Source organism: Portunus trituberculatus, chromosome 41 (assembly GCF_017591435.1).
Source record: "Portunus trituberculatus isolate SZX2019 chromosome 41, ASM1759143v1, whole genome shotgun sequence".
NCBI classification, from domain to species: domain Eukaryota; kingdom Metazoa; phylum Arthropoda; class Malacostraca; order Decapoda; family Portunidae; genus Portunus; species Portunus trituberculatus.
This window is the reverse complement of record NC_059295.1, coordinates 30,867,451-30,879,798: the sequence shown is the minus strand read 5'-3', so window position 1 is coordinate 30,879,798 and position 12,348 is coordinate 30,867,451. Positions and strand designations below refer to the sequence as shown.

Sequence of the window (12,348 nt, the reverse complement as noted above, 5' to 3'; positions counted from 1 at the left end):
ATTAAAGCAGGTTCACACTACCAGTTTGCTACTGAAAGCTTACGTCAATAGAGTTTCCGACTCAAAATCGGTGCCTAGCAACTGAAGAAACCAGTCGCAAAACAAGACCAACATGTTGGTCTTGTTAGTCAATTTGCGACTTTATTTATGTTGTGAGGTCACGGAATAAGCTTCGAAAATGTGGTCTACAGGTATAGAGAAGAGATGTTCGAGTTGTTGAGGGAAAAAGATACATCCGTGACCCCAGAAATTAGTTATATAGTAAAAGTAGCTGCCACTCTACAAGAACTGTTTCCCTAATTTCAGGGTGTTATAGGAGGTGAGGATTGAAGGCTTGTCAGGATTTAATGTGATCGCAATTTTGCATAGTCTTCTTAAGATTAACAATTTTCTTATTAGAAATGTAAGCTAATGGAGTTTTTTTTTTTTTTATTATTATTATTACATTATGGCTTATAGCACCTGTAGGCATACTTGAAGAGTATATGTGGAAAGCGCTGTTAAGCTTCTGCTCATTAGTGACACAGGCAATTTTATTTATAGTGGTACCCATATTAGGGCCCAAGTGCATCTTTGGTGTATTCACCTAGAACTGGGGTATCATGGTGACCACTCAACAAATAGCATTGCTTCAAGGCAGTATGCGGTGGGATTCGAACATACGCATGGATGTCTGCCCAATCCCATGCTCACCACCATATCCACTACGCCTAGTGGTAGACACTCCTTTCTTTCCTCCTTCTTAGCCAGCTAGGAATGTATCCACAGGCATTTTCTTTTCTGTTGACTCTTCCATTATGCCTAAAAAAGAGCAACCACAGCTTCAGCATCGTCACTGGAGGAAAACATCATGGTGGGTAGCTGTTTGTTTACATTAACTTCCCACCAAGGCGTCAACTAGTCAATACTTTCCAGGTACTATGTGTGAGTGACACTTTCCAACTAGAAGGGATGAGTTGGAAACTCTACTGACGTAAATTGGCACGTGTGAACTCGCCTTATATATATTTATTTATATATATATATATTGTGTGTAGATTTTAGCTGTGTGTCTTTGTGATTTTCTTTGCTCTCCTAGACTATCCACCTATCTCTGGTATCTTTATATTTATTTGATAGGTAAACATTGTTAAATAATTCAAGAAGATTTAAAAATAAAGTTATTGTCACTTTGAAGCTAGGTAGTAGGAACAGGAAGAAGTACCCACTTGTGTCCCATGGGTTTACATCCCCAAAGACACGCAGCACCAGTACATATAGTAAGCAAACAAGTGTAACTACAGGTGAAGGCAGGCAGGTAGGCAGGAGCAGTATCTGTTTGATTGCTCAAAATCGATTGTATGAAAGTAAACTGCTTGAAAAAAAAGATTCTTGAATTATCAATTGCTTAGAAGGCAAATTGCTTGAAAATAGTGGTTTAATAAGAAATATCGAAAGTAAAATGAGAAATACCTATAAAATAAGATATATGAATATAACTTTATTATTGTAAACTGAGAAGTTAAAATTAAAAATGGGTATATTTATATTAAACACTATCCAAAGAATACAGAAAAATACTATTATTGTTAATTGAACATATATAGATATCCATCCAAAAATAGTTTCTTCTTTCATTTCCACTCTCAACAAAAGTTAGATCCATCTCTAGGGTTCAAGATTTCCAAAATTGCTGAAATATAAATAGAAAAAAAAATAGTATAACCAAAATGAATATTCAACCAGCAGGAAAATGATCAATAGTAAAGATGTACCGATACCAGAATTTTGACCAATACTTATATTGATACTATAAAATTGGGCTGATACCTACACTACTACTGATACTGATACTGATACATACTACTACTGATACTAATAACTGATAACTGATACTTTTAACAGTGTTCTAGAAACCAGTCTATAAGATTGTTGTCCATGTTCATATGTGGGTTTTTTTAAAGTTTGGTATTATTATTATTATTATTACTATTATTATTATTATTATTATTATTATTATTATTATTATTATTATTTTATTATTATTATTATTATTGTTGTTATTATTATTGTTATTATTATTATTATTGTTATTATTATTATTATTACTATTATTATTATTATTATTTGGATAGGTTATAGGGTAGTTCTTATGTTAGATTAAGTTGTATTTGATTAGTTTTCATAAGTTAGTTCATAATGTTAGAACAAATGAAAAGTTATGAAAAATAACAAGGATGGTCACAAACAAGCATTTATCTTGCAATCTAAAAAGCATACTTATCTAAGGAAATAGCCAATCTTCATTGATTTATTTGTATCATATTATCTGACCCTAAAAATAGAAGTTTAAATCCTCTTTTGTCCAGTTTGAGCAATCTGTATGAAATAATAAGTCATAGAGTAGAGGCGGCAGTTTGTGCTACCCTAAGCAGACAATATCAGCTACGAAGCCTCTGGACTGGGATACGACAACGAAAATTTTACCAGTAGTGTAAAATTGTATCTGCTATGATGGCAGGTATCATGCTACCCTTTATCACTGCAGTTTCTCAACATGGAGTACTGTAAGTGAAGGAAAGTTAGGATGGCTCAGTGCGCCTACTAGCAGGGTTTCTGCGCTAGGGGATCTCGGGTTATCACGTTAGGTGCCAAAAGTTTTTTTTTTAATCCACAACCTATCAAAATTGTTGTCATTAAGTAGTTAGTAATTCCTCTTGTCTCTCAAGGAGTAAAGAAAAAAAAATTGCAAACTAGCTTGGTATTTTTTCCCTGGGGAATGGGGCAGTCAGGTCACCAGGCAGGTATACACAGACAAATCGACTCACTTTTCATCTGGTGGCCACAACAAAAGTACACAGTGATGCTTCCCCGTCTTACTGTGTGTTGTACAGTCAGACCAAGGAAAAAAAAACTTTGAAGTAATGAGAGATATGACACTGTCAATCGGATTACCGGCCTCACCCTTTGGGCCAGTACAATTTAGATTTACTATAGCCTAGTGATTCCTTACCCTGGTTGGCACACTACCCTCCAAGGGCATTTTATTGAGGGTTTATGCGCTTCTCACACAATTCCTTATTTGTTGAGACTAGACATGTTTTTCCTCAACCATTTGACAGACAGGCATAATAACGATGAATTCATTGACAATTTATGCTAGTTTTGCATGAAAATAGGTGGCAGTGACTAATGCTGACATTCATGTGTGCTATTGAAACAGTTAGTGGACTTCAATGTATCTCAGTTATAGTGGAAAGCATACTGCCTAGTTCTCTCAGGTGTGCACAGAACAGTGGAAAGGTACTGTCAGAAAAACTTGAACTTTGTGACGTCATTTCCACTCTCTATTTTATGTTATGGGACTTAACATGGGACATAGCTGACAGACCCACCTGGCACAATAACCCTCCAGTACTCTACTGAGTATTATACGTTCCAGTGTTTTGCCCACAGACAGAAAAAGCTGTGACATAATTTATAAATACTACCTGTAAATGCTCCTATAATCATCATCTGCACATTGAGTAGCTTGTCTTCCAGTGTCCTTATGAATTTTGTATGGATATGGCTTTCTAACAATCAGAGTTGCATTTAAGCAACAATTCCTGTGCAGTGTTACCACATGTGCAAAATACACAACAGTACACAGAACATCTGGCCACATGAAACACACACTCACTAAGAATGACATCATCATCTCTCTCAGACTTTCGTGGTTATTTAAAATGTGCTCACCATTCTTTATTTCAATAGACATCACTGTGTGTGATGACAGCTATCCCTGCTAATTGATTTTGCCCAATTTACTGTCAAGCAATTGATTTCGAGGAATTTACTTAGATTCGGCAGCAGTAGGGTCAAATTTGACAATCGGCTGTTTTCAGGCTTCCTGGTGTCAGCAGGCTGTCATCACTTCTCACACTTTCATCATTCCATATTTCCCCAATTTAAATGTAAATGCACTCATTACATGCATACTTGTGCAGCAAGTACCACTTAACTATGTACAAATTAGCCCAGTAGTCTGCTCATTACATTATTTTCATTGATCAGGTACAATGCTGCAGTGAAAGATACAGATGAATTACTCACAGCAGGCAATTTATATGCTGCATTTTTATTCACAGGATATCTACAGGAACCGGAAATTGTTTAACCAGCGAGTGTTTGAGGTAGCCTCCAAGGACCTCTACCAGCTTGGCCTTCATGTCATATCATACACAATCAGAGATCTGAGTGACAAAATGGTAAGAGTTTCATATAAATTTTAAGCTTACTTTTTTTTTCTGAGAAATCATCCAAGCCTTTTCTTACTCTTTTTGTTGCCTTTGGCCAGCTTTCCTCTTTTACATAAAAAAAAAAGAAAATTTATAAATGTGGATGATTATTTAGAATGAGTAATTTATGTTGTGAGCCCCTATTATGTGCCATGGTGAAGGTAATAGAGACAACCATACACACTCTTACATACATCATTTATACTCATAGCTGCATTAGAATTAGATTAGAAAGCAAGGCTGCAGGTTAGATATAAGAAAATATTTCTTTAGTCATAGGGTGGTAGACTTCTGGAATGCATTGCCAGAGACAGTTGTAAATAGCACTAGTTTGACAATGTTTAAAAACAGATTAGATAAGCACTTAAATTTATTAGATTTATAATTATGTATAGCACTGCATGATAGGTTTTATAAGAAATTCACTATAGTTAAACAAGACATGATCCCCATGTATGGGGACCACAAATTGTAGAGGATTTCGCTGCAGAACTTAGCCCTGTTAATGGGCCAAATATTTAGAATTAGTATATAATGTATTGTGTACTTGTAAGTGTATCTTTAAGTACTGATGACGAGGTCGCTGTGCGACTGATACAGGATAACCTAGATGGGCTCTGGTGGCCCTTTGTTATCCTATTATTTATGTTATGTTATGTTATGTTATGCATTAGCACTTGGAGGAAAGGGACCACTTACCACATCTGAGAAGCTCATGAATAGTGCACCTTGATACATACATACATAGTAAGGTCTAAGAACATAATGTTTATCTTGCCCCTTCATTATGAGACTTTTTCCTATCCCTCATTAATTCCAGTTGTGAGTACAACATACTTTCACATACCAGTATTCGGTACCCTCCCAAAACATTTCAGTGGTGTGGATCAGCTAAGGACCCATGCACTGATGTATATTAGGTTTTCAGATATATTGTGTGTTCTATAATGATTTTACTTACTATAATTTATAAGGTCATCTGTCCACTTCTGAGACATGTGAATGATAGAGACAGTCTCAATTGCTTACTCATAGTGGGCTTAGATGGATGCAGCTTTATTTTTGTATTTATTTCATTTATTTTATTTTATTTTATTTATTTATTATTTTTTTATGGCCTATAGCACCTGTAGGCACACTTGAAAATTATGTAGGAAGCGCTGTTCAACTTCCGTCTATTAGTGGCGCAGGCAATTTTATTTATAGTGGTACCCATATTAGGGCCCACCACCCAACTGCATCTTGGGTGTAATCACCTAGAACTGGGTATCATGGTGACATGTAGGTAACTTTAAACCACTCGACAAATGGCATAGCTTCAAAGTGGTACAGGCAACCCCCGATTAACGAACGTTCACACAACAAAATTACGCTACAATGAACGTTTCCTTTTACTACCATCTGCTCGTATAACGAACACCAAACTCGCTTTAACGAAATTTTATCCAGGTAATTTTTTCCAAGTTTGAAAGCCCCGCCATGTCACGCAAGCCGACAGGCTTTTGAATACACCAGCGCCTCTCGTGGACAAAACGCGCACCACTCACTCCCCCTACCCTTCCCCGCTCTGAGTTCAAAGCCTAAACAATGTCAGCAGCAGCTTGTCTTCCCTCGCTCAACATGCCACTAAAACGCCCTGCAACCAGCCCTGCAATGTTGCCTACCGTTGTTAAGAAGAACAGGAAGTTTCTTACTCTCGAAGTGAAGCTGGATATTATTCACAGACATGAGAGGCGAGAAAACTAATAGCATTGCTCGCCACCATGGCTTGACTCCATCTACTATCTCTACTATTTTCAAGTCAGCAGACTCTATTAAGAAGGCTGGTGAGACCATATCTTCCTTGCAAGCTAAAAGAACCACCTGAACTCGTGACTCTGCAATGGATAAAATGGAAAGCCTTGTGGAAATGTGGTACATAAGTTTTGCATGCGGTACAATGATGCACCCTTTGTTTACATTCCACAGGTTGCCAGCTAGCATCTGTCCCGCTCCACTCTCCCTTCCTTCATAAATTTAAGATCATTAACATTATAAACTTACTTACATACATATAGTAGTGTACATTATAATGACTTAGTCTTAAATTAAACTGCTTAAATGTTTAACTTCATAATGTTTACTTTCATTAAACCTTTTACTGTACTATGATGCACTCTTGCTTTGTTTACTCTCAATGGAAGTTCAAGTCAGGGGTCAAACTTGTTATAATTTGTTTGCTTAATGAAAATTCACGCAAGAACGTTTTTTTTAGGAACGTAACCCGTTCGTTAAGTGGGGCTTGCCTGTAAGTGGTGGGATTCGAACCTACACATGGATGTCTTCCTGATCCCCACTATGCCACCGCCTCTCTAAGTGTGAGATGAACATTATTGGGTGTGTCTTTGGGACATTGAATGAATTTAAGGTGTATCATCCCAAGTCCTAAATTATCTCTGTTTTGGGAGTTGCTCTTCACTGCAATTATTTTCCTAACTACCTACTCGTACAGTGATTAGCTGCTGCCTTTTTTTTTTTTTTTTTTATACCATGTGGGCTTTTCACGGGAATTTATGGGCTAAAGGGAATACTTTTTAGGGTACCTCCTATCTTAAAGCCCACCCGCTAGGAAACCGTTTCCCCGAGTGAGGAAGCCCAACCTACACTCAGACCGTGGACAGGATTTGAACCCGTGCGCTTGGAGACTTCTAGGATCCCAAAGCATGCATGGTTCCACTGTACCACGGCGGCCTTTGAAACTTTCCCATGACCAATTGTTAGGGTACTGAAAGCTATTGATGGATTTGACTGGTATATGTTTTTTGACATTTGTCCTATGTTACTCCCAATTTTTATTAATTTTCAGGGTTATCTAGAAGCTTTGGGAAAGGGAAGAACAGCTGAGGTTCAGCGTGATGCAAGAATTGGTGAGACTGAGGCCAAGAGAGATGCAACAATCCAGAAATGTATAGCATCGGAGGAACTACTTAAAGCAAAGTTTGAAAATGATACACTGGTTGCAAAAGCTGAAAGAGATTTTCAGCTAAAAAAGGCAACCTACGATCAAGAAGTTCGAGCAAGGGTACTGATTCATAATTATTTATTGCTGATTTGATGTTTCTTAAAGACTTTTTGTATAGAAAGAGTGAATGTTTGTACTTTGCTCTAATTTAATTGGTATTATGACTCATGGATGAGAAACCGTTTTTCCACTGTATGATTCACCTTTCCTAAATTTTACCACATTTATTAGCTTTTAATCAATTGATAGTACGGTGGTGACTGTCTATAGTACTAATGAGTTCCAGGACCATATTCATTGTAGTGTTTGTTTGCTGTAGTGCCAGTTTAACCCCTTCAATACGGTGACGCCTATGTAGGCATCATGAAGCCCCAGTAGCAAATACGGTGACGCCTACGTAGACGTCATATTTCTTTTCTGAGCTTTCTTCAGTTCAGTTGTCCCGTATAATGTGTTGGATACCAACTACACACGCCGTATGCTGTCCTTAAATCCTAGTGCTCCTCCCACCATCCTTGTCTCCACCAATCACTAAAGATAAGCTACATGCGTCCCCGCCTTGTGTCTAAAATTACCCAATGGCATAGATTGTTCCCATCTCTCTCTCTCTCTCTCTCTCTCTCTCTCTCTCTCTCTCTCTCTCTCTCTCTCTCTCTCTCTCTCTCTCTCTCTCTCTCTCTCTCTCTCTCTCTCTCTCTCTCTCTCTCTCTCTCTCTCTCTCTCTCTCTCTCTCTTTCTTCGAAGAGAGAAGCGTCCACTTTCCTCTTCGAAGACGATATAGTGACTAAAAAATAGCAGCATAATACACAAAGACGACAAGTATGACAAGCTTGCACGAGTTTCCCGCGCTTGGGCGCACGGCACTACCACCCATATATCATACAGGCGGGCTTTTTTAACATCCGGGGCAAAGGGGTTAAATGCATGATTTTAAAGGTAATTCATTCCAGTCTCTGCTATTTTCAAAGTTGGTTCAAGACAATACCACAATACTCTTGATGGATGTCAAAAAACCTGTAATTAGAAAAAAAATTATTCATGCTCTATTGTATCTGAGTTTGCATGATAAATTCAATTAATGGTAATCTTCAATGCAAAAATTCATTAAGAGAACATTATTTATGGAGAATCACCAGTGCATTTATTATTGAAGGAATAATTAGATTTGGTCTCAACCAGACATTACAAATACTGATTTATTTTTCCCAGCAAGCAGAAACAGACTTGGCCTATGAGCTGCAGTCCTGCAAGGTCAAACAGAAAATCAAGGAAGAAGCAATGGAGACTGAGGTATGTGTGAAACTAACTTTGTATTGTACTATCTTAGGTGCCAAATGGACACTCAATAGCATGCATATTTAGGTCTGATTCATGCACACAATCATGGGAACTGAAGATTGCTTGTGATCTTATTGCACAATCATTTGATTTTTATTTCTACACAGCAATAGAAGACGGCAAGATTACATTGTTGTGTAGCTGTTCACAGCATCACTGGAAAAATATTGAAATACCAACCCATCATAAATTATAGCATGTCATTGACATACAATACAGTATTTTGAAAGTAGTGCCAGTGCTACATATGCTTCTTGTCATTTCTCTTGTGTAGGAGTAGAAAGATAAATGAGTAACAGCAGTAACAAAACTAGAGCTTTCTTCTGAATGCAGTACAGTATCTTCCAGATTTCTGGAGCAATATAAAGTTTGGATAAATTGATGGGAATAATATTTATATAGCTTTATTGATGACGGTTTCCTTGATGTTGTAATTTAATTTTACTGACCAGCATTTAACAATGATTATTGTTTTAAGTTAAGAAATTTATCAACAAGGATGAGATGCAGAAAATAATTGCAAATATGAACATGAAATGCCCTCCTATGCATGTACTTATATGGTGTTGGAGAATGAGCTTAGAGGAAATGCTATAATGAGACATGTGTGATGTCTTTAGTGGTGTATATTTGTATGAATTGCTATATTAGGGAGATGAAAGATCTAGTGAGAACTGTTGGTGTAAAACTGAAATAAGATGGTGGGGGATAGGCTGCAGTAGCATTTTTGTTTGTAGTTGATACTGTTTTACTAATAGAGACTTCAGTGGAATGGCAGGAAGTGTTTGAGTCAGAAACTAGTAGGGAATATTAGGAAAATCAAGGAGATGGTTTTGTGTGGGAAGACTAGTGTGACTGACAATTTCCTCAGGTAGTGGAAAGGAAGGCAAGAATCTTGGTGGAGGAACAAGAAATGCAAAGAGCTGAGAAAAGGCTGGAGTCATCAGTTAAGCAGCCTGCAGAGGCAGAAAAATTCAGGTATGGATGACAAAAAAATGTCTTTTACCTTTTTATCTAGATTAATTTCTTTTCTAAATGCTTATACAAATATTTGCTTGTCTATACTGAAGCAATGTTAAAACATGTTTGTTAAATTAGGATGGAGACCATTGCCACTGCCAAGAAGCAACAACTGCTGCTGGAGGCCGAGGCAGCATCTGAAGCTAAGCGGTTGAAGGGAGAAGCGGAGGCATCAGCTATAATGGTTTGTGAAATTAAATTTACTTACTATTCTTCCTAAGTATTGCATAAATAAATTCAAGATGATGAAATTGAAGTTATTCAAACCCTATCATGTTAATTGTAATTCATTCTCCTTGATGATTTTATTTGGTGAATCTGATATGGTCTTGTGGCATACTTTCTGGAAATATGAAATATTCATGTATTGTTAGTAAATAAATGTTATTTTGTCCATGATAAAGGCAAAGGCAAATGCTGAAGCTATACAGATGCACCACAAAGCTGCGGCATGGAAGGAATTTGAAGATGCAGCCATGCTCAGCATGTACCTGGAGACTTTGCCCAAGGTGTGTATCTGGTAGTTTTGTTCACATTTCAGATATGACCAAGATTAGAGATAAGCAAAAATGACCAAGATTAGAGATAAGCAAAAAAAAAAAAAAAAAAAAAAAAAGGGTTATTTTAAATTGCTCTTATTCATTGCAGATCATTTGTTTTATGTCCATCAAACACTAACATATGTATATTCAACAGATGGTTAATGGTATTAGCAGTGCCCTGTCCAATGTCAAGAGTGTCAAGATGGTATCCTCTGGTGACTCTGGTGTTGGAGCACAGAAACTGACCAAGGAAGTCATGGACATCAGCAGCAGTGTTCCTACCATGGTGAAGAACCTGACTGGCATTGATCTCTTGAAGGTATGGAAAGAATCATGCACAAAGCTTAGTCTATGGATAAATTGTCAGATGCAAAGAAATTAATATGATTTTGCTGTGGATAATTGAAGAGAACATTTTCTATAAATAGGGCATATATAGATTTTATTTGAATTTTATTCTTGATATAGGTATTCATTAACCTCCCACACCTTGAAACTTGAGTATGCACAATGGCATTTCTATGTAGTCAGTTGTGCTATAAAGTACTGTTGTATTGTCTAAAAGCCCATGAATGTAGCTTGAGCATTATTCTCTCTCTCTCTCTCTCTCTCTCTCTCTCTCTCTCTCTCTCTCTCTCTCTCTCTCTCTCTCTCTCTCTCTCTCTCTCTCTCTCTCTCTCTCTCTCTCTCTCTCTCTCTCTCTTAATGTAATCTATAGTGATAATATCTGATCCATTCACCAATCCAAATTATTTGATTATCTGTACCTGTTCAATCATAATTTTTCTAATAACTTTTCAACTCTAAAAGATTACGATTCCTACTTATATATCTCTTATCCTACCTTTTATAGACTAATGATAGAAAGGAACACAGGAGCAGACTTTTTGGCTCTTGTGTTCACTATTTAATCTGATATTATGATAGCTGTTGCTTAATCTTCTGGAATATTTTTCCCTCCTATTATCTTAAGTCCTGAAGCTCATTACTATTCAAGGTTTTACAATAACTATGTTTCTTTTTGCAGAATCTTCGTTCTGCATGAAGACAGCCAGAAAGGTACTTAAATATAAAACCAGTGGTAATGTCCACATTTCAGTTGACAGAGTATGTACTTTATTAGTAAACCTTTGTATACTACTGTATACTTTGAATACTACTATAATTAAGCACAACTTGTACAATTTGGATTTAGTTGAGTTGAGGTGTGGTGTATATATTTTTTAATTACTACATGATAGATGAACTTCATAATTTCTGGAAAAAAAAAATTTCAATGTGTTGCATAGCCAGCCTCCCACTAGCCAAGTCAAGAAATATATTTCTAAATATTGTGGAAAACTAAAGTGTTGCTCTAACATTAAGTTAAATCTAGGATTGTAAAATAGTAGATATAGTTACACTACTTTAGGTTAAGGAAAGTGTGCTTTTCATGCATACAAGCCAAGAACAGTATCTTAGGTTAAAGAAGGAGTCCTCACTTTGTGTTGCAATAACAATACCATTGAATATTGTATCATTCATGAATACACAGGGAACTTGAAAAACATTTCCTTTCCCTATTATGAATATTACAGTTACTCCGGCAGCCTTCTGAAAGATGTCGAGAGACCATTTCATGAGATATGTCATAATAACAAACCCACCCAACTAGGTGATTGTGGATTTGGTGTTTGTGTATAGGTGGTCCACTCTCCTTTTACCTCATAGATTCACCAGGCTTTGGAAAACACCGTTTTTCCTCCCAGGTGTTTATTTTTTTTACCAATACTTGACATGGATACAGCTTGTAGTGGTGAGAGGGGAAGAAGTAGTGCAAGGGCTTCAAGGCTCCTGCCCAGACTAACTAATTCCATGCAGGTAACTCACCACGTCACCTCCAAACGTGCACATGCACACACACGGACACATGCACACACTGCATAGTGTAGTGGTTAGCTCACTTGGCTCACAGCCAAAAAGGCCTGGGTTTGAGTCCCAGGCATGGTGAGGCAGATAGGTGAGCCTTTTAATACGTAGCTCCTATTCACCTAGTGGCAAGTAGGTCTGGGGTTGATCTATGAGCTCTGAGCTCGCTCCGTAAGGCTCACCCAGCAGATGACCATGGTGAATTACACACACACACACACACACACACACACACACACACACACACACACACACACACACACACACACACACACTAATA

At 37.2% G+C, this 12,348-nt stretch overlaps 1 protein-coding gene across 1 annotated transcript in view; it reads left to right on the top strand.

Annotated features, from left to right (window-relative positions):
* LOC123516917 (flotillin-1-like) overlaps window positions 1-11,707 on the top strand; it is a 24,639-nt gene extending 12,932 nt beyond the window's left edge. The window contains exons 5-12 of the mRNA XM_045276685.1: window positions 4,110-4,229; window positions 7,105-7,320; window positions 8,470-8,550; window positions 9,470-9,576; window positions 9,697-9,802; window positions 10,023-10,127; window positions 10,315-10,479; window positions 11,188-11,707. Of these exons, the coding sequence (XP_045132620.1) occupies window positions 4,110-4,229; window positions 7,105-7,320; window positions 8,470-8,550; window positions 9,470-9,576; window positions 9,697-9,802; window positions 10,023-10,127; window positions 10,315-10,479; window positions 11,188-11,205 (918 nt within the window). The 3' untranslated portion in view covers window positions 11,206-11,707. The remainder of the gene's footprint in view (window positions 1-4,109; window positions 4,230-7,104; window positions 7,321-8,469; window positions 8,551-9,469; window positions 9,577-9,696; window positions 9,803-10,022; window positions 10,128-10,314; window positions 10,480-11,187) is intronic.
* The last annotated feature ends 641 nt before the right edge of the window (window positions 11,708-12,348 follow it).